Raw genomic sequence first — 20593 nt, 5'->3', positions numbered from 1 at the left:
ATGAATATACTGAAGAGCTTCACCAGACCAGCCAGTTGTATTAAGAGGCCAAAGTGGTAATTTGTTTTAATTTGATACAACCATTTTGTTATGTTTGTGCAGCGTCATTAGCCTGATTGTGTTTCATTACCCAAGTGGACCTCCTGTTTGTTTTTTTTGTACGAGTGATTCCTGTGAAAGCTCATATTGTAAAACCATGTTGGAAATACACTACAAGATGAAAAAGAAATGCTAAATAATTTGAAATATTCTTGCCTTTTTTTGCATGCTTTGCAAATAGCATAGCGAGTGTGTATGACGGAAAATGTGTAATTAGGTGTGGCAACTATGTTGTGTGTTGTCATCCCATGCATCCTCCGAGTCATTCTGTGCAGGCTGCAGAGCTTCATTGGCAGGTTCCAATGGAAAACGACGCGCGATGCCTGCTATAACGGTGTCTAAATGGTTTGGAAACACCCCCATCTTCCCTGGCAGGAAATATTTGCCAGCATTTTTTTTTTTGTGTATAAGGAAAGATAAATAAGGGGAAACAAACTTTTTTTATATATGTATGTACATGTGTTACTTGAAATTTCATGAATTGGAGAGATTATGTCTAATTAGTTCCAATTATGAGAGTCTGTATTGTACTGTATAAGCACCGATGGCTGAAGCATTGTTTAGTACGAGTAGTGAATGTTATTCGTGCCACAGTGAAGACTCAATTACATCTCGATCTGAGGGATACTTAAATACCTTGAAGACTAAAAAATGTTTATTATCTTATAAGATTCCAGCAGCTTTCTAAAGCATGGTAGGTTAAAGTGGTTGTATTACTCAAATCCAAGTTTTTCCTCCTGGAAGTAATCACACTTCAAAAACACAAAGTCTTACCAAGTATTTTTGGCCTAGTTTTTAGTTCAAATATCTTAGTACACCTGAAATAAGACGAAGCTAATTAATAAATTACTTTTCAGCAAGTTATAGGAACTTGCTTTAACTCAATAGTTCCTTAATATTGGTGGAAAAAATACTAGTTCAATTGGCAGATTATTTCACTTACAACACAGGAAAAGTGTTTTGCTAAAAGTGAAAATAACCTGCCAGTGGAACTAGAACTGGGTTGCTAGGTGACGGGCTGGGCTTGGCTGGGGTTGCTAGGTGACGGGCTGGGCTTGGCTGGGGTTGCTAAGTAACGGCACAGTGACCATTGATTGTGTAGTTAAATAATCTGCCACTAGAACTGGTACTTTTTTCATCAATATTAAGGAATTATTTACTTAAAGCAAGTTGCTATATCTTGCTGAAAAGCTGCTTGCGTGTTAATTTTGTCTTATTTCAAGTGTACAAAGATATTTGCATTGGAAACTAGACCAAAAATATTTGATTAGATTTTGTGTTTTTGCAGTGCACCTTCAACAAGAACACTTTAGGAAGCTCAACACAATAAAGTGCAATAAGCCATAATCCTGCCTTTTTAGTGGCTTTCATTATGACTGTTGGACTAAAATGTTTAATCTACCATATAAGCCATTTGTCTTTGTATTGAATTCAGTCGTCGCCTGATGGTTTTGTTTTTTTTGTTTGTTTGTTTAAATGCACTGTTTCTACTGAGCCTCAGATTGAGCCATGAACTGAGAAAATGTCACAAAATGGATTTAAAATTCTGTTTTTAAATTTCAAGCAAATTCTCTGGAATATAAAAGATGAAATATTTTACTTGTGTGCAGCTCTGTGAGTTAGTGTAGTAACTCTGTTTAGAACTCTGTTTTTCACATCCTACTTGCATGAGATCAGTATTTATTTTCCTAATTCCTAGTTTTATAATCTCCCCCCCTCCTTTTTTATTTTGATAAGCATACATTTACCTTATTAACAAATGCCTTAAGTTTGCTCCCTGTAGGTTTTGGGACATTTGGTGTTTAAGTTGCATTATTATTGCTGTTTTATTTATGGATGTACATTTGTTTTGCTTTTGTTCAACATTCAGAGAGGCGACGGTTGTATTCCCTGACCGACCGACTGACTGGTCACCAGGGCGTTCTGTGAAGTGTGTAAATAAATTTGTTAAACATTCACCTGTGTGTTTGCTCCTGTGCTGAACACAAGAAGTTCCAACTGTTCCTGCAAACTTTTGTTCGTCACTATTACTTTTACTAGGATTTTTTTATTCATTCAGATAATTATATTTCTCAGATTTTCACAAATATTCAACTCTTAAATGTAGATTTTTATTTTTATTTTTACTATTTTCATGTTCTTTACAAATCAATCATAAGCTACAAATTTCGACTTTTCTAAAGATTTTGTTTAATGCCAAAGAAAAAAGCGATTTCTGCAAAATAACATGGGATTCCTTTAAAGTGACCTAATTTAACAGAGGTTTAGCCAATTGGTGCCAGCCTCTGTGAGTGGGATGGAGATCCCCTGAATGCAGTGTTTTTAGTTATTTTGTAGAAATCAGATTTCACTTCAGCATTAAACATTTAACAGTAATGTAAAGTCAAATTCTGATAATTTTGTAAAAGCAACAGAAGTTAATATTTTTTAGGCACTGCAAGCCTTTATACTTTCACTCACAAAAACATAAAATGTATTGATAATTTAAGTAATTCCATTTATAAGAGTATAATTACTCATCTTTATTTAAACGAAACTAATAAAAAACAACTCTTTAAAATTAACATCCAATACAAGTTCTGTCTTTTTTCCAGGTCTTTGTTTCTGGTATATTCTTGCATTTGATTACACGTCTATATTAAGTGTTTTACAATATTGTTTTCCTTTATTCTTTGTTTCCATGGAGATGTATTTAATTTTAAGGTTTAAAAAAAAACTGGGAAATTTTAAAATATCTTAAAAGGGGTTTTATTTGAAATTTGGCTTTTTCTCTTAATTTTCTATCCAATTTTAGGATGGCCACAACAGCAAATTGTGACCCTGACATATGATTCTTCTGCTCTTCATTTATTATGTGTTTTAGGTTGTTAGTTGATCTTTGGGAATCAGACCTCATTTATTGGGTGAAGGATTCACAAATGTGAGTTAAATGGCCTTAAAAAGAAAATGTATTCCTGCGAACGTGACTTGAGGAAATTAGCACTACAAGACAGGGATCTTAGTTTTAACATATCCAATGTAGTTTATTTTTGTCGTGAGGTTTTTCTATCAGGCAAAAGTTTGGTTCGCACGCAGACAATTATGTTCTGTGCCTGTACCAGTGACACAAACATACTAGCTCACTTTTGTAGCTTATCTGTACCATGCTGCCTAAATTCTGGGCAAAAAAAAAAGTTTCTGAAGACATCCAGAAAACCTGAATTATACTACTCCAAAACACTTTTAAGTAGAAAATCTGGTTACTTTGAACCAAAGAATAGAGAAACAGGGGTTACTATAAAAGTATGTATGCTAACAGTAGTTAGCTTTTAGCCCCGAAGGTGGTTTTGGAAAGACTTAAATGATCAATGGATCCTTGTCTAGAAAAAAAAAGTTAAACATAATTCATTGAGGACACAACCTTTTTTTTATCTGAACATACAATAAATGCGGCTTCTTGAGAGATAATTAAGACAGCAGGTCAGTATCACTGAAATCTCCCTCCACTGGCGGCTTCTGGGAGGCCTTTGCGGCGTCTGACGGCGCTTCGAGTTGGACCGGCTTGAACTGTTTCCAGGGGCTGGAGGGGCAGTGGAAGGGGTGTTTGTTGGCGTTGGGGGAGGCTGACAGTTTGGAGGCCGTCGTGTCCTCCTCGGATGATTCCTCTTTGGCTGGAGCCTTGGAGGGGGATTGTATCGATGGAGGAGACTGCGGGGGTGAAGAGGGGGACGGAGGCGGTTCCAGGTTCCTGAGTGGAGACCAGCCGGGAGGACGGCGCCGAGACTGAGGGGAAGGTACAAACAATTAAATGGAGACGAATAATTTACTTCACGACGACGCCGTTATAAGAGCCGTTATAGGTAGAAAAAGCAGGAGTACATTCCTGCCAAAAAATACACATTTGATCAAAAAACAAGAATATTTCTGAATTTGAAAATTCTAAAATTTTACTAGAAAAAAAATGAAATTTTGAGATTAATTTCAGCAATGTTCTACAAAAACGTGGACATTTGAGTTTCAAAAGTAAAACAAAAATCGACTTTTGAAACTCAGACAGTTCCTTGTTTTTCTCAACGATTTCTGATTATTTTTTAGGCAAATGTTAAACTTTTCATACTCAAATTGCAGATTTTTCCCTTCAAAATTTGAGTTTTTCTAGCAAATTTTTGACTTCAAACAGAAATATCCTTATTTATTTTCTAAAGAGAATTTCTGATATTTATCTTAAAATGTATTTTTCTACCAAATGTTGTGTTTCATGCTCAGATTTCCTTGTTTCTTTTTTTAGATAAATTCTATTGAAATCTTGAGAAAACTTCTTGTAACGTTGAAAAAAATTATCTTGAGAAAAATGGTCATCGTTACTTCACATAACATAAATATTTAGTTACTGAGAAAAAAGTACTAGTACAACTGCTCTTGACTTTTGTAGAAATTTATTACATTAGCAACACTTTTAATTGAGGAATTGAAATAAACTGAGACTGTAAACTACATTAAAAAGAATTCAAGTGTTTATTCTAATTAAGTTAGAATGTGTCAAACCTGAGGTATGCGGGCCAAATCCAGCCCACCAGAAGTGTTTATGAGGCCCTCCAGACTCTAGAAATCTTTGATATCAATGTGCTGAAATATGATTTTATTGATAAAATCAGCAGTTTTACCTGCATTGTGCTGAATTACATTAATGTGAAAATATATTTAAAAATAAGAGATTTCAAGATGTTTTCATCAAATCCAGAGACAATTATTTATTTATTTTTCAACAGTTTATTATGGGAAGTTTTACCAATATTTTCTGCCACCATTTGCCTTTCTTAGGACATTCTGATTCTCCCATGATTTAGATGATTTGGGCTTACAGCTAATGAACTCAGCATCCTCATAAAATCTAAACTTCAAGTTTAAGATGCTAATTTTAATTCAGAAATGTTTTGGCCTACTGCAGAGTATATGTCTGCAATATTGGTTGGTTTTTTTGCTTAAATTACTGCGAAGTTGATGTTTTTTTCTTCTACTCCTTTTAACAAAAAGCTTTCCTTCCACTCAGCTTTCCAATAACAGCTTGAATACGGCATGCTGTAAACTGTCAGCTCATTTAAAGTAATGCCAAAAATACATATTGTTTTGTCATTGCAAGTCAAAGTAAGTGTCTCACCACAGGTAGGGCTTTGTTTTCGCACTCTCCCAGGAAGACAACTGGCTGCTCCAGTCTCCATGGTGCCATATCCACCGTAGCGTTACAGTTTACAAACTCCTGAATTACGTTTTTTAAAAAGTGAAAACCCAATCATATCGAAAAATTCTAAATTCAGTCGATTTATTTAATGTTTTTACCTCATTGTCCACAACTGGGACACACAGGTCGTTGAGATCTTTGTGCTCAGCCTTTGCACACGTTGTTTTCTTCATGTCGAATCTCAGCTTGTACCTGAAACCTGCAACAACCTGCAAACATCAGCACAGTAAATTCAGAGCAGGAATAATAATTTCTTACTGTTTTTGTCTTTTTCCCCCGCTGTCAGTCTGTACCTGTCTGGTGGCATGGCCGACTCTGTTCAGGGTGTACAGGTGAGTTGAGTTGGAAATGGAGTTAAACTTGGACACAGATGCTAAAAGAGGAACTTTAAGGTCCTCTGAGTTTTCTGCCATCTCCACAGGGCAGCCCAAACACTTTGCTTTCTCTGAGGAAATGTAGTCGTCTGAAGAAAAGAAATGAATAAACAATGTGTAATAACACTGTCATCAGCATAAAAAGATGCCAGAATATAAACAAGGTGAATGTCATTTTTGAGCTTGACAATCTTACCAAGCATTTTGGTCTAATTTCCAGTGCAAACATCTTAGTACATTTGAATTAAAACAAGTATCTTCTCAATGAGATATGAGCTTGGTTTACATAAATGAATCCTTAATATTGATTTAAAACGTACCTGTGAATAATCTGACAGTGTAACTATTAACCTTTCATCAATATTAAAGAATTACTGACTTAAAACATGCTCCTGTCTCCTGAAAAGTTGTTTTCTAAGTTAGTTTTGTCTTATTTTAAATGTACTTATATGTTTGCACTAGAACTAGACAAAAATAACATGCTAAGATTTAGTGTTTTTGCAGTGTTCAAAAGGTAAATCAATCATTTTTAGGATTTTTTGAGTGTTTGAAATAATGAACAAGATAGCAGAAAATAAATGAGGAAAACCACTAGGAGGCATCAAACCACCAAAATGTTTTATTAATTTCAGTGTTTTCATTACTTTTACTGTTTTCTGCCAGACGTTTATATTTTTAGTAACTGGTATTTTCTTTTCTTCTAATAGATCAGATCAGTTTAAAATGTGTAAAATCTAAACATCAGATTCAGCTCGTGTGATAAACTTTAAATTCTTCAGCAGAAAAATGTGATTTTATAAAAGGAGGAATTTTCCATGTAGATCCTGGAAAATGTTGCCTCCCGGTTTGAAAGAATCTGTTTGTGTTTGCCTCCCTCCGCCTGGGCCGTAGAAAGCAAACAGATTAAAGTCTACATGCTGCTGTTTTCCATGCAGTGATAGGTTAATGTTGGGCTTTTCTTATTTGCTCCAATGTGTTTCACAATCTTGGTTTCTCCACACCCACCAGTGCATGTTTCCCTATTTCCAAATGTTTTTAAAGCAGAATGATGTGACAGAACAACATAAGAAGGAATATTTTATTCATTTAATCTAACTCGTGTTTCTGCAGGAGCGCTCAGATATCAGACTTTTTGCACACGATAAACGCAAGTAATGTTTCTTAATTCAAGACTGCAGTGAGAATGTTGATCAGAACTAAATGGAGAGATCAGATCGATGTTTGCAACATGTGGAACAAGTTCAGGTATTGTCCAAAGTAAACCTTTTAAATCTAAACGTTGTAGTTTAGATTTTTTGACCAGAAGCATAGAAATTTTGATGGAAAAGTCCCAGTACCACTGGGAGATTATTTCACCTGTGACACAGGAAGAATGTGCTGTTAAAGTGAAATAATCTGCCAGTAGAACTGGCAGATTATTTCATTGACCTAAAACAAGCTCCTGTTTCTTTCTGAAAAGTTACTTGTAAGTTAGTTTTATCTAAAGTGTATTAAGGTATTTTCACTAGAAACTACAACAAAATACGTTGTAATATTTAGTGTTTTTGCTGTTCTCTATAAATGATGGATGATGCTACATACGTGCTAAAATGAGGGAAAGAAAACATTTTCCCCAAATGATTTTATTTTGGTCCAGTTTCTAGCGAAAATATCATATTTCACTTTAAATAAGACAAAATTAACTTACAAGTAATGTTTTAGCAAGAAATAGGAGCTTGTTTTAGGTCAATAATTACTTTATATTGATAAAAAATGACCAGTTCCTCTGGCAGATTATTCCACTTTGGGGAAAGTGTTGAACTTTTCTCTAAAACTGCTTTGCTTTTGCAAATTTTGAGACATTTTTGATCAAATCTTCTTTGCTTTGACCTTCACCTCTCAATTCTATTATTTCAGACACAACCCTCCCCCCATCCAAACTATTTCAATATTTTATGCCTTAGATGTTTTTTGTAGATTTTCTATGGCTAAATAAATGGAAATGTACCATAATTTATTTGATTTAATGTTTTGCTGCACTGCAGGATGCAGGTGGATCATTTCCAGTTTCTGGTAAGATCATTCACTCACCCATATTGCAGTAAACCTCTTTGGTGACGGTTTCTTTCTCATTCATGTGGACTGTAGAGTTGCATGAAATTGCTGCCTGGAGGAAAAACATCGTAGATTCATTTTTTAAAACTTAAAGTTTGTCCTAACACAAATATTAAGACTGAGAGAGTTTTTAAAAATAATTTAATATCCGTTAATAATTTTAATGTCGTTACCAGAGCTCCTGTGGGAAGATAGTCGCAGTCTGTCCAGTTTTTGCTGCCCCCTGCTGGACAGTCACTCCTCCTGCTTGTAAACTCCAGGTAGTACATGGAGTCGGATCCGTCCTCTGTCTGCAATCACACAATCAGGAAACAGCAATTTAAGGACAAAAAGTCTAAAATTTGCTAGAAAAACCCCAGAAATTTTGAGATTAATCTAATAAATTTTTGCAAAAACACCTGGAAATTTCAGAATCCCAAAAGTTGAAGTTTTTTTTCCGAGAAACAACTCTGAAATTTTGAAATGAGCGTCAGAAATTTTACAGAAAAGAACTATGAAATTTCTGAACTTAAAACTTTTAGCAAAAGAGAGTAATGTACAAGTTTGAAATTAATATAATACATTTTCTTTAAAAAAAATTTACAATTTCTGAGCTTGAAAAGTTGGAAATGTTTGACATTTTATTTGGTAAAAAGTCCAATCAAGCACTGAGTGATCAAAACAATAAATCAATATTGAAAAATTACATCATCCAACGGGCCAAAATGTAAGGTTGTGTGGAAATTTAGGTATTTTAAAGATCAAAATGAAAATAATTCATATAAATAACATAAATACAAAATAGCAAAACCAAGGAAAAAGAAATAAATCTGTAAAGTTTCTCTCAGTGGGTAAATATACAAAAAATGACTCGAGTAAGAGTAAAAAAAATATACTTTTAGGAGTGTTTTTACTACACTACTGCAAAAACACAAAATATTACAAAGTATTTTTGTCTAGTTTATAATAAAGGTATCTTAGTAGACTTGAAATAAAACAAAACTAACTTAAAGTAACTTTAAAGCAGGATATCAGAACTTGTTTTAAGTCAATAATTCCTTAATAATAATGAAAATACTTGTTCCATTGGCAGAGTATTTCACTTAAAACATGGGAAAAACATCTTATGAGTGAAATAATCTGCCAGTGAAACTAGAACTGTTTCATTAATATTAATAAATTAATAAAAGCTCCTAAATATTACTGAAAACTTACTTATAAGTTAGTTTGTCTCATTTCAAGTGAACCAAGACATTTGCACTGGAAACTAGACTGGAAATAACTTCGTAAGATTTTGTGTTTTTTCAGTGAACAAGCCTGGAAATGACATTCACCAGTTTATTTATTAGATTTTTCCTCCTGCTGCTGATGTTATTACACAAAAAACACTTTGTAACATGTTCTGCTTTTGCAGTGCAGTCATGTAAAAATACTCCTAAAAGTATTTTTTTTTTCCAGAAAAGTTGCTCAGGTAAACATACCTGAGCAAATTTAACCAGTTACTACCCAACTCTGCAATCAGCATGTAGGTCAAAGGGTCAAACTGTATTTTCCAGGAATGTGTCAACCTTTCCAGGAGTTTGTTTTGAAAAATATGTTCTAAATTCAACAAAAGCTGCAATTTATGTCTAAGACAGGATTATGGAAACATGGCTTCATCACATCTGACTCTGTCTGAACTACGGGATAATAATGACGAGGTTGTGAATATTAATGGATATTGATGAGGTCGTGGGTTGCGCTGTTGCAGAAGCGCCATTGTTTCTCCAGCTGCTGTACCTTCTTGGCCACTGTGATCTCGAACAGAGCCAGCTTCTGTCCGACGGTCAGCTTGCTGTTGAACTCGTGCAAAGCGCTGGTGACGGCCTTCTGCACTGACGGGTCATCGCAGAAAACCAGAACGCCTCGCTGGCCGTCCACGTCTGTCTGGACCAAACAACAACAAAAATACCAGAAACGTTAATGGCAAACTCCCACACAAAAGTACATTTCTTTTTAACATTTGAGGCATTTATGGCACATTTGTAAAAAGAACACATTTAACTGAAGGTGAGATAAATTTAGCCTGTTTTGGTAAAGTATAATCTTTATTTAATATGAAACACAAAGCGATAAAGTGAAACCATTTGGTTCATGAAATCATCTGTAAGTGGATGATTTCATGTGGATCCCAAGAAATAATCATCTCTATTTTTTTATTTGATCATTTCTACACTCAGAAAACACAAAATTATACCAAGTATTTTTGGTCCAGTTTTAGTCCAAACATTGTGTTTTCGTCTTATTTTAAGTCCAATAATCTACAAGTAACTTTTCTTCAAGAAAAAGTTTAAAGTTACTGGTTTCTGTAATATTGATGAATTACTAGTTCCACTGGTAGATTATTTAATTTATAACATGAGAAAAATGTCCTGTTATTAGTAAATTCATCTGCCAAAAGAACAAAAACTTTTTCATCAACATTAAGAAATTATTCACTTAACTTTTCTTGCAGAAAAGTTACTAATAAGTTATTTTTGTCTTATTTAAAGTGTACTAAGATATTTAGACTAGAAACTCGACCAAAAATAGTTGGTAATGTTTTGTTTTTGCAGTGACAAGCCTGGGCTGCACAGTGGTGCAGTTGGTATCACTGTTGCCTTGCAGCCAGAAGGTTCTGGGTTCAATTCCCAGCCCTGGTCTCTTTGCATGGAGTTTGCATGTTCTCCCTGTGCATGGTGGGTTTTCTCCAGTTTCCTCCCACAGTCCAAAAACATGTCAGCTTAATTGGCCTCTCCAAATTGCCCCTAGGTGTGAGTGTGTGTGTGCATGGTTGTGTGTCCTGCGCTTCAGTTTTTGCCTCATTTATCATAATTATCTTTGGTAAGACACAATAAGAACCAGATATAATTACTTGGAGTTTTATATGCAAGTTATGTGAAAAATGACAATAACAGCAACAACAAATTTAAACTGTTTTTTGCTTTACAAATACATCAGCAGTTTAAAATCATTTTGGAGTAAAGGTACCCACAATAAAAGCCTCAATTTCAGGTATTATCTATATATATCTTTTAATATTTAAGTTTCATAAGTAAAGTAATGAAGGATTTCCTGAGCAGTAATGATGCATTTCTTTGTTTCCTCTTTAGTGATTCAGTTCATTTGACATCACAAGGTAATTCGCTCCGAAGCTGAAGCTGGTAAAATGAGTAAATTGGTCCAAAATGTAAAAGTTTCATAATTTACAGGTTTCATTTCAACCCGAGCATTTATTGACGAGTTTCATGAAACTTTATTTCTCTTTTGGATCTAATTGCTCATACAATTTGCTTATAACTCACCAACTCAATATATAATTAGAAACTTCATGCTGTTCAGGTTGTACACATTTCCCGTATTATCACTTTGGAAAATGTCTCGTTTTAAATTAAATAACCTGCCAGTGGAACTAGAACTTTTTAAATCAATAATAAAAAATATTTACTTAAAATAAACTCCTAAATCAGGGCTGTCCAAACTTTTTATGGGTCAAACTTTTTATGAGTCAAAAGCACAAAATAAACCTTCAATCAAGCAAATAAAGTTATTTTTTATCTATTTTCTTGAGGGAAGTTGATGTTTTTCCATCACAGATCAAAAACACTAAAGAATTTTGCACGCTTGCTGTAATAAATTATCTAGTTGTAAATTATTTTAGGCTTAGTTGAACAAATTAAATCTCAGTAATAAGAACGGGATTTGTTTCATTTCAAAACGTTTAGATGAGTTTATTCCATAAAAGTTGAATTATGTGGCCCAAAGTCAGCTTGGTTCAACTTCTGTTACAAGTAAAAAAAAACATGAATACTTTGTTATATTTAACATTTTCTATTCCAAATTGGGTCAGTATTTATTTATTTTTTTTTTTTTACCATGGATTAAAATAAAGTCTAAACACATTTGAATCATTCTTGAACTGCATAAAATTCAGTCGAAGGGCCACAAATGGCCCTCGGGCCGCACTTTGAACACCCTGTTCTATATCTTGCTTAAAAGTTACTTTTAAACTAGTTTTGTTTTAATTAAAGTGTAATAAGATATTTACACTAGAAACTAAACCAAAATGACTTGGTTTTTAAGCTCTTTATAAATCAAACCTTGTGGTTTCTTTAAGTCATTGAAGAGTTTCTCACATCTTAAACCTCTTCTTCTCTCTTTTCTGCTGTTTTTTTCTCTTACCTGCCCAAACGCGGAGCTGCAGAAACACAGCAGAGCCGCGACAAACAGCCCCACTCCGCTGCTCATCATGGTGACTGCTTCGCCTTTTTATTCAGCTGCAAACCACAGAAACATAAAATCACACTAATTATCAGGGTTTCGCCTCACAAACCCAGCTTCCCCCAGCCGACTCGTTCCAAAGCTAGCTCACAGTTGGTGAAAATCCCGACTCCTCTCTCCTGTTGGCGGATGATTGAGTGAGTTTGTCCTCTTTGGCTGCAGCTGGGATTCCTGAGGAAGATGATGACACAAAGGGCACAAGGGACACACACACACAGGACAATGCTCGCCGCGCTCAGTTGGTGAAAGAGGAGTAAATGTTTGCTCTTCTGTTTGCCCTCCCACATGTCCAGTCAATACATCAGTCCATTTCGGAGGCAAAGGCAACACAAAGCAGGACCCTCAAACTTCCCCACATTACACTCCGAATCAGACATAAAGTGAAAAACACAGATTTTAATTTGTCTGCAACGTTTGTGTTTACATGCCACTGTTAGCAGGATCGCTGTGTTTTTGAGTCGGTTTTACGTGGAACTTTGTCCCCGTCGACCTTTAACCCCAGCCACTCTGATTTCCCCACAAACTGTCCGTCAGACAAGCTGAGGAGAGCTCCCATGCACCCAGATCAACAGATTACGAAATCTTTTCTGTGGATCTGCCCCCAGTCTGCCTGTTTACAGTTCATAAGTCACTTCAGCGCCACTTACAGATTTAAAACATACTATAAGGTTTAAGATTGCAGGGACATGTGGTAAATTAAATTCTTCTGAAGAAGTTGTATTTGGGATTTGAGATGCTGGATAATCTGATTTTTATTTTTGGTATAATTCAAAAAAGTGTATATTCTTTGTATTCCTCCATCTCTGGTTTGTTTGAGATGTTTAAAAAGACGTAATTTAAAGCTTACACTGCAAAAACACAAAATTACCAGGTAATTTTGGTCTGGTTTCTAGTGCAAATATCTGAAATAAGACAAAACTAAATTATAAGTCACTTTTGAGCAAGAAATAAGAGCTTGTATTGATGAAAAAGTATCAGTTCCAAAGGCAAATAATGTCACTTTAAACATTTTCTCCATGTTACAGTGAAATAATCTGCCAATGGGACCAGAACTTCAATAAATCAATATTAAAGAATCATTGATTTAAATCAAGCTCCTATATCTTGCCGAAAAGTTACTTATAAGTTAGTTTTGTTTAATTTTAAGTGAATTAAGATGTAATGCAATGTAAATGAGACCAAAAATACTTGGTAAAATTTAGTTTTTTGCACTGTAAAGAGATTTGTTGGTTTTCAAGGTTTAAATATTTAAACCTTGAAAAGTGTTTAAGTGTTAAAAAAAACTATTTAAACACTTAAATATATTATTCAGATCCATGACCATTAAGTTTAGGAAGATTACCAGGGAGAGAATAAATTTCCATATTTAAGCAAACAACTTTGTTGATTTCTAAAAGCTAGTAGTTAGCGCAAAAAGTGAACTTATTGTGGAAAAAAATTTCAACAACAAGCATCTGTACTTCTAAGTATGGCTATATTTCTCAAAAAAATCTTATAAAATTATGACTTTATTCTGGTAACATTATGACTTTATTCTGGTAACATTATGACTTTATTCCTGAAATTAAAAATAAAGTAAATCTTAGTCTTGCCCAAATATTAAATTTTAGAGTTGACCTGAATTCAAAGTCCAAATAAATAGAAGCTACAAAACAAGATGGCCGCCCTTGATCTGCTTACATCACGCGTAACTATGGAAACGAGAGGAGTACGCTGGTGAAAAAAATCCTGATCTTCAAATTGGATTAATTAAATCAGTTTATGCCCAGCTGTATATAGGAGTAATGGCTTCTTCCTCGGTCTTTCAGCCCCTGTTGGTTCAGAGTGGATAAAACATGTAAATATGCTGCTTTTCTATAATATATGATGTTGAATGTTTGAAAAACGCATGAAATGTGTCGCTCCTTTTCTGTCTTCCTCCAACTTTCATTGTCTTTACTGAGAGTCTGGTGCCTTGTGATTCGGTGGTCGACTCCCCCTGGTGGCCTGGAGGTCTTCTGTTATGTGGAGTGAGTTTGTAGCGTTTATACTTCCAGGTATTTTTGCTATTTGCAGCATTTCTCTTTGTTTCGTGTGGTTGCAGCATTGTTCTGTGGTTGCATTATCTGTTTTGCATTTGTTTTGTTGGTTGTAGGTTTCTACTTTCATTTTCTGTGATCTAAGCGTTTTTCATCTGGTTTTTTTGTGTTTCTGTGTTTTGCAGTTTCTTTCAGCTACCGCACTATTTCCATTAAATTAAGTCGGCATTTTATCATAATTTGTAGGTATTCAAGTTGTATTGATTATTTGATTATTTGAAACATTTAAGTTGGACAAAAAACCTAAACTAGATTCAATTTGGTACTTTAAGTATATTATTAAGTTAAATTTGACCAAAGAAACCAAAAAAGAACAAACTGTCTTCACACAACAAGCTGATGCTTTTTGTTTCTCTCCTCTAACGATGCTGCTAAGCCTATTTAAAGACAAAAGGAAATCCTGCATTAAACTTGACATGTAATGTTTATTTTTTACCGTTTAATGAGTTAAAGTTCCCATCTTGCATTGCGATTTCTTTACATCCATAATTTACTCAGTAAGTGGAAAATTCAGATGCTGCAGACGAACTTCTCAACTGACTTTCTGCTTCTGTGGTCTCTCTTCATAAGCCTCTCTTAAATGTTGAGCTGTTCTCACATTTACAGAGCAAACCACAGCTGCACTTCCTATCTGTCACCAATCTACCTTCACATTTCTTCTCTAACCATGCAGCTACATTCCCATATGAGCGGACTGGTTGTTTTCCTTTCAACTGCTTTTCTTCCAGGTAAGTTTGATGCTTTTTCACTACATTTTTGCTTTAAAATGAGGAACCAGGTCAGACCTTGTGGTTTCTCTTTTGATTTGTACATCTTTTCATAAAACCGCTGAAGGGTAGAAATACTGATTCTGGTTCAGATGAACCAAGTCAGATATCAGACTTTGTTACACAAATCCATGTTCATGGATAAAATATCCACTTTTATTAGTTTTTTTCTCCCGCATGCAGTGGTGACAGCTTCGGGGGTCTCTCAGTTTTGTTCTTTCTCACTCTGTGGGTTTAAGACACATGAAAGCAGCTGCAGTGTTTCCTCTGAACCTTCACCATGTTTGTGCACACAAACTAGACATAAAACCAAACTTCGCTTCGCTCTCAATGAAAACATTGAATTAAATATCTGAAAACTGTAAAAATGAAAAAATATAATTTTTTTATTTCTTTTAAGTATAGATATGTACAGTGTTTTGTTTTTTTTTTAAAGAGGAAGACGAGGTTGAATTAATGCAGATATGAATCTTATTGATGTTGGCTCTCTTCACCAGAGAGACGGCTCTCTAGGGCCATCCTGAAGGTAAAAGTCTAAACAGTTTGTGTCCAGGATGTGTGCGGTCTGCAGACATTTTGTCTCATAAGAAATGTCAGCAGTTTTTTGGGTCCATTGTTCTCTATTTTTTTGGGAAAATAATTAAAATGTATCTTATCCTAAGCAACATCAAGATATGGGTCAGTATCTTAAACCCAACTGACTGTTTTAGGTTAATAGGCACTGACTGCACGGTTGTGATTCAATTACTATCAAATTAATAAGTAAATAAAAATTTGCTAAACTACAGACAAATATTTTGTGCTTTTTGTAACTTTTGGATTTGTCTACATCTTTTTTTTTCTAAAAAGCTCATATTGGTGAAAAATGTTCCTAAATAGTCTATAGAAATATAAAAACCCTCCATTTGCACCAACAATTTGTTGTGGTGATTTTGGACAATTCTTGAATTGTAGAAAACATAAGTGTCTAAATTTCGGAGACCTCTGGTACAAGATGTATTTGTATTCCTTCTGGTGTAATTATGTGTGTGTTATTTTTAAACAGTTGTTTGTAGTCTGCCTTTCTAGCTGTTTATACGTATTGTATGTGTATTTATTATATATATATATAGCAGCTGCTATTGCGACAATTTTCCCCTAGGGGATGATAAAATATATTCTATTTCAATTTTAAGTATTTTTCTGACATCCTCACATTTTCTCACAGTTTCTGCTGCAGCATCAAATTAATAAACTTTCAGAAGTAAAAATGATAAAGTTCCTTGTTCTTCAGGTCTCTGCCTACAGAGGAGCGGCAGTGCTGAGGCTCTTTTCTACAGGCCTGTTCTTCAACACAACAAAACCATTCCCACAACTGGTGAGCCCAGCCACCTGAATTATGACAAGAACAATAAATAATAAGCTGCAAAGAGGGTGGCACAAGCCGTGTTAGGAGGTGTTGGCGGCATTGTTGAGGTTTTCTCAAACTGTCTGGACTTTTCTTCAGGAGAACTTTCCAGAAGAACGAGCTACAGGGCTGAAAATGTTAGCTTTTTGGAGCGTATTCACATTTTGTACGTTTTTTTTTTACTTCCATTTGGGTGTTAATTGCTTCTAAAAATAACTCAAGAGCTTTTAAAAAAACACCCAGCTGATTTTCTAAATAAGTTAATGTGTTTTTTTAGCCGTTAGAAAAATCTGCGGATTGTTAAGCAACATTGCGCAGGCGCTGCAGCGTTACCTAGCAACCTCAGCCAAACCCAGGCCCGTTTCCTAGCAACCTCAGCCAAACCAGGCCCGTTTCCTAGCAACCTCAGCCAAACCCAGGCCCGTTTCCTAGCAACCTCAGCCAAACCCAGGCCCGTTTCCTAGCAACCTCAGCCAAACCCAGGCCCGTTTCCTAGCAACCTCAGCCAAACCCAGGCCCGTTTCCTAGCATCCTCAGCCAAACCCAGGCCCGTTTCCTAACAACCCGAGTAGAGCTACAGAACGATTGGTTGGTTTTTACCACTGTGTGCGCTCTAAAGTGGCTGCGGTAAAAAAAAACCAAAAACAAAACAAAACGAGTGTTTTGTTGTCGACTTACCATTGAGGAAAGATGTTTATTACTGGGCATCTGTTTGCAGCCGTTTTCATGCGCCTGAAAATGGCTCTGCATGTTCTGTATGTAGTATTTTAGCTATAAAATAATACTACATACACCTAAAATTTGATTTAAAAACACCTAGTGGAAGAATTTGTTAAACTGAGTGAAATTTGTTGAATGTCTTCATCAGTGTAGCTCAACATGATGTAAAGTATGAAACATAACAAATCTATTCAGGCAGTAATTTATTGTTTGCTTGTCTCAAGCCACCTGTCCAACCACAGACTTAATGCATTTGCATTTGTTGCGTCTTCAGGAAGCTACATGCTGAGAGATTATGCTGGGCAGCCGTGCATCAAAGCCAACATGGGAGCACAGTATGTTGTTACCGAAAACAAGGTGAGAGGCTGTGAAGGATCCAGCAGGGGGTGTGTTTGTGTGTCAAACTCATTTTCATTCTGGGTCGGTTCTGACAGAATACATTGAAACTGTTAAAGTATTAATAAGTAGCTGTGTCTGCATTCGACATGTAGTTCTTAAAATTAAATATCAAACATCGTTTTACATTGATCCGCCTCTCAGAATTTTGCGATTGTTTTACTTTGTTTTTATTTTGCAATCAAAATCACTTTTTGTGTGTTAGTTTTAAATATTTCAAATATATTTTGATTTTGCGATATTTGCTCTTACGTATGACGGTAAATGTAACTAACCCAATTGACGTGTTGCAGAAAATTTGCAATAAATTCACAATTAAGCATTAGCGTGAAAAATGCAGGAATCTATTGATTTTCTGTGAATCTACTTGATCACAGAATCGTAAAACACTGGAGGGACCAGGTGATGTAATTTGCAAGAATGCAGATAAAAACTGCTTTGATTTGATTGACAAAATAACATTTAAGCACACAGCTGTTGCCTTGAAAGTTATATTGTGGAGTCTAGACAGGGCCATATAAGAAGCTATGGTGGGCCGTGCTTGGCCCTCGCACCTCATCTTTGACACGTGGGATTAAATACATCTGTGCAGCATCAGATAGGAGGTTCTGATGCTGCACGAGATTTGAGATTATTAGTGAATATAACTTGAAGTGTTTCTGTCTTTGTCTGTTTAGACAAACTGGTATTTCAGCGTTGATCCGTCCAGGGTTTCGCTGAGCGGTAAATGCAGCAAAGATGAAGCTCTTCTCTCCCTCATGCTGCCGGATAATTCTGCATGTCTGGACTTCACCTTCAGAAAAGTAACAGAACAGGAACAAGTTTAACTGTTTAGGATTTTCTTAAGGCATAAACATGCTAATTTGTGTGTAAAATTTTATTGTCTGGTTATTTTTCCTGCAGGATGAAAATAATTTCTACGTCACCAAACTGGCGGCTCAATTGTTCCCTCTACCTGTTTGCAAAGGATGCCCCAGTGAGAGCTCAGATATTACAGAAAACATTTTATCTGGAACAGTAAAATGAAAGCTTTAATCGTTTCTGTCTTACGGCTTTATTTTCTTCACAGATAAAACATATTCTGGGATTCTAACCAACCAGACGCTTTTCAAAGCAGCAAAGGACAAAAGCTTCAAGTGTACGTCAGAGTCGCTCCTTTCGGTTTCCTCTGAGCTGCGGATCAAGTTGGTTCGTCTGCAGATGCAGGCCTTCGGTGTCCCTGATGGGAAGTTCAGAGAAGGTAGCAGGAGGGCTGAAAATCTGACGCATCGTAAAATGATGAAAAATGTATCTAGTGAACATAAAAGTCATTTTAAAGCGGACCTATTTTTCAAAATTCACATTTTGCATGTTTTTCTATTTCCATTTGTGTCTCTTCTAAAACCAGTCCAAGCACTTAAAAACACATCCGACCAGTTTTTAGCAATAAGTTCATGATGTTTGATGTCTGGAAAATGAGTCATTTCAAAACCCTTTGTCACCGTTACCTAGCAACCCAAGCAGAGCTCCAGCGTGTTGTCATTTGGTTTTACGGCTGTATTTGCAGTACAATGGCTACTGGAAAACACAAGTATTTTATTGACTTACCATCCAGAAACCATTTGCTGTATTTTTGTTGCTTGTGCAGGAGGATCCACTTCTGCTTTTCAAAGATGTTCAGTTGTATAATTGTACATCTGTTTGCAGCCTTTTTTGACACACGACTGAAAACGCTGAGTAGGGGGGCATGACCACCAGCAGCTTATTTGGATTTAAAGTGACAAGATGCCTAAATAAATGATTTTTGAACTTTTCCACCATTAATATGACCTTAGCCTGCATAACTAAATTAAAACACAAATTAAGAACTATTTAGGAGAAAAGAGCTTATAAAACATTGGAGGGATAAGAGTCTCATTATCAAAAGGTATCAATAAACAGAGGTGGATAGTAACTAATTACATTTACTTAAATACTTTTACCACACTACTTTTTACTTTTAGTAATGTTTTTATAAAGTATCGCTACTTTTATTTGAGTAAATGTTCAGGATATTACCACTGTGAGGAACTAAACTTCACAAATAAAAAAATTATGAGCTACAGACGCACCTAAAATTTAAGTTGAAATGAGACGTCTTGTTTGTGCAAAACCTTTGTTATACTAATGGCAATTTTGCACTGGAATTACTTAATTCTAACATACAATATATTTACATTACTAACTCTATTAGTTTCATTAAATCAAATTTTTAAAAAGGCAGGTTTGGGAAAGTATTTCTTCTGCCTGAATCTGTTATTTTTTAATTATTTGTATTATTTCTTCCTTGTATATTTGGATATAACTTTACTTTTTTTCTGTCTGATGACATTTTTTACTCTATCAGAAACCGCTGAGTATTTTTAAATGTTGAATTTTTGCCTCTCTTGTGTGTCAGAGGATGAGTGCTGGGCTGATTTTAACCACAGAGCGGTTCCCATCATCATCGGGTCCATAGCAACCGGAGTCCTCCTCAGCATCGTGCTGAGCTTCCTGATCATCAGAGATCGCCGCGCACCAGGATATGAGAGACTCTGAACTTAATGTTTCACTTTTTAAACCCTCTAAATGTCTAAAATTTAAACTAAAACTAAAACTGTTTACAGTTTTATATCAGTGTTTATGTTTCTGTCTTTTAACAAGCATTTTTATTTATCATTGTTGCTCAATTTCATTGTTAAAGTATGGAGATATTGCCGCATGTAAAGCACATTGTTGCATTTTTTTCAACTCACCTTTTGAATAAAAGGAAAAAATTCTATAAGAACATTAAAATGAAAGCCAAATTCACTTCTGGAACTTACTCTGTAAATAGACATTAAAGTATAAATAAATATAAACAGTAACTTTAGTTATCCCTCTTTGGAACTGCATTAGAAAAAACTAAAGGAATAACAGTCATAATCCCATAAACTGCAGCAGTTCCTGTCGGTTTATAACCACAACCTTCAATATATTTCAATAAAATTTTTCAGTCAAACTTTTATGACTTCTAGAACTCTAAAATTTTCAGTTTTTAAGGTGTTTTTCTATCAAATATTTGAATTTTCAAAATCTCCGGAAATGGACGCCAGAAATTTAAAGGTAATTGTCCATATGTTCACAAGCTATTCAAATATTTATAATTTTTTACTCAATATCTATTCTTTTAAAAAATATGCATG

At 35.1% G+C, this 20593-nt stretch overlaps 2 protein-coding genes across 4 annotated transcripts; one reads left to right on the top strand and one right to left on the bottom strand.

Annotated features, from left to right (window-relative positions):
- Positions 1 to 3415: 3415 nt before the first annotated feature.
- On the bottom strand, positions 3416 to 12590 carry kng1 (kininogen 1). Its single transcript, XM_007576881.2, has 9 exons — positions 12155 to 12590; positions 11965 to 12059; positions 9544 to 9690; positions 7959 to 8075; positions 7762 to 7837; positions 5611 to 5780; positions 5416 to 5526; positions 5237 to 5335; positions 3416 to 3861 (listed from the first exon to the last, which is right to left on the bottom strand). The coding sequence occupies exons 2-9, from the start codon at positions 12031 to 12033 to the stop codon at positions 3547 to 3549; spliced, it is 1104 nt and encodes a 367-aa protein (XP_007576943.1). The 5' UTR covers positions 12034 to 12059; positions 12155 to 12590; the 3' UTR covers positions 3416 to 3546.
- On the top strand, positions 3787 to 20266 carry lamp3 (lysosomal associated membrane protein 3). Of its 3 annotated transcripts, XM_016663415.1 has the most exons (8): positions 13838 to 14072; positions 14815 to 14869; positions 16182 to 16265; positions 17290 to 17372; positions 18089 to 18214; positions 18315 to 18387; positions 18481 to 18651; positions 19828 to 20266. In XM_016663415.1, the coding sequence occupies exons 2-8, from the start codon at positions 14827 to 14829 to the stop codon at positions 19965 to 19967; spliced, it is 720 nt and encodes a 239-aa protein (XP_016518901.1). In that variant the 5' UTR covers positions 13838 to 14072; positions 14815 to 14826; the 3' UTR covers positions 19968 to 20266. The 3 variants fall into 3 exon arrangements, with proteins under 3 accessions (XP_016518902.1, XP_016518901.1, XP_007576941.1); XM_016663416.1 differs by lacking the exons at positions 13838 to 14072; positions 14815 to 14869 and adding an exon at positions 3787 to 3872; XM_007576879.2 differs by lacking the exon at positions 13838 to 14072 and having other exon boundaries at positions 14243 to 14869.
- The last annotated feature ends 327 nt before the right edge of the window (positions 20267 to 20593 follow it).

This window comes from Poecilia formosa, unplaced genomic scaffold (assembly GCF_000485575.1).
Source record: "Poecilia formosa unplaced genomic scaffold, Poecilia_formosa-5.1.2 Scaffold419, whole genome shotgun sequence".
Taxonomy (NCBI): domain Eukaryota; kingdom Metazoa; phylum Chordata; class Actinopteri; order Cyprinodontiformes; family Poeciliidae; genus Poecilia; species Poecilia formosa.
The sequence above is the reverse complement of the archived record's forward strand: the minus strand, read 5'-3'. Positions and strand labels throughout refer to the sequence as shown.

Excerpts from the sequence above, each read along its gene's own strand:
- kng1 (XM_007576881.2), bottom strand. The coding sequence starts at position 12,033 with ATGATGAGCAGCGGAGTGGGGCTGTTTGTCGCGGCTCTGCTGTGTTTC. Across the intron at positions 5,781-7,761 it reads AGAGGTTTACTGCAATATGG|ACGACTACATTTCCTCAGAG; the intron begins GTGAGTGAATGA and ends TCTTTTCTTCAG. Across the intron at positions 5,527-5,610 it reads TCGGCCATGCCACCAGACAG|GTTGTTGCAGGTTTCAGGTA; the intron begins GTACAGACTGAC and ends TGATGTTTGCAG.
- lamp3 (XM_007576879.2), top strand. The coding sequence starts at position 14,722 with ATGTTGAGCTGTTCTCACATTTACAGAGCAAACCACAGCTGCACTTCC. Across the intron at positions 16,266-17,289 it reads CAAAACCATTCCCACAACTG|GAAGCTACATGCTGAGAGAT; the intron begins GTGAGCCCAGCC and ends TTGCGTCTTCAG. Across the intron at positions 18,652-19,827 it reads TGATGGGAAGTTCAGAGAAG|AGGATGAGTGCTGGGCTGAT; the intron begins GTAGCAGGAGGG and ends CTTGTGTGTCAG.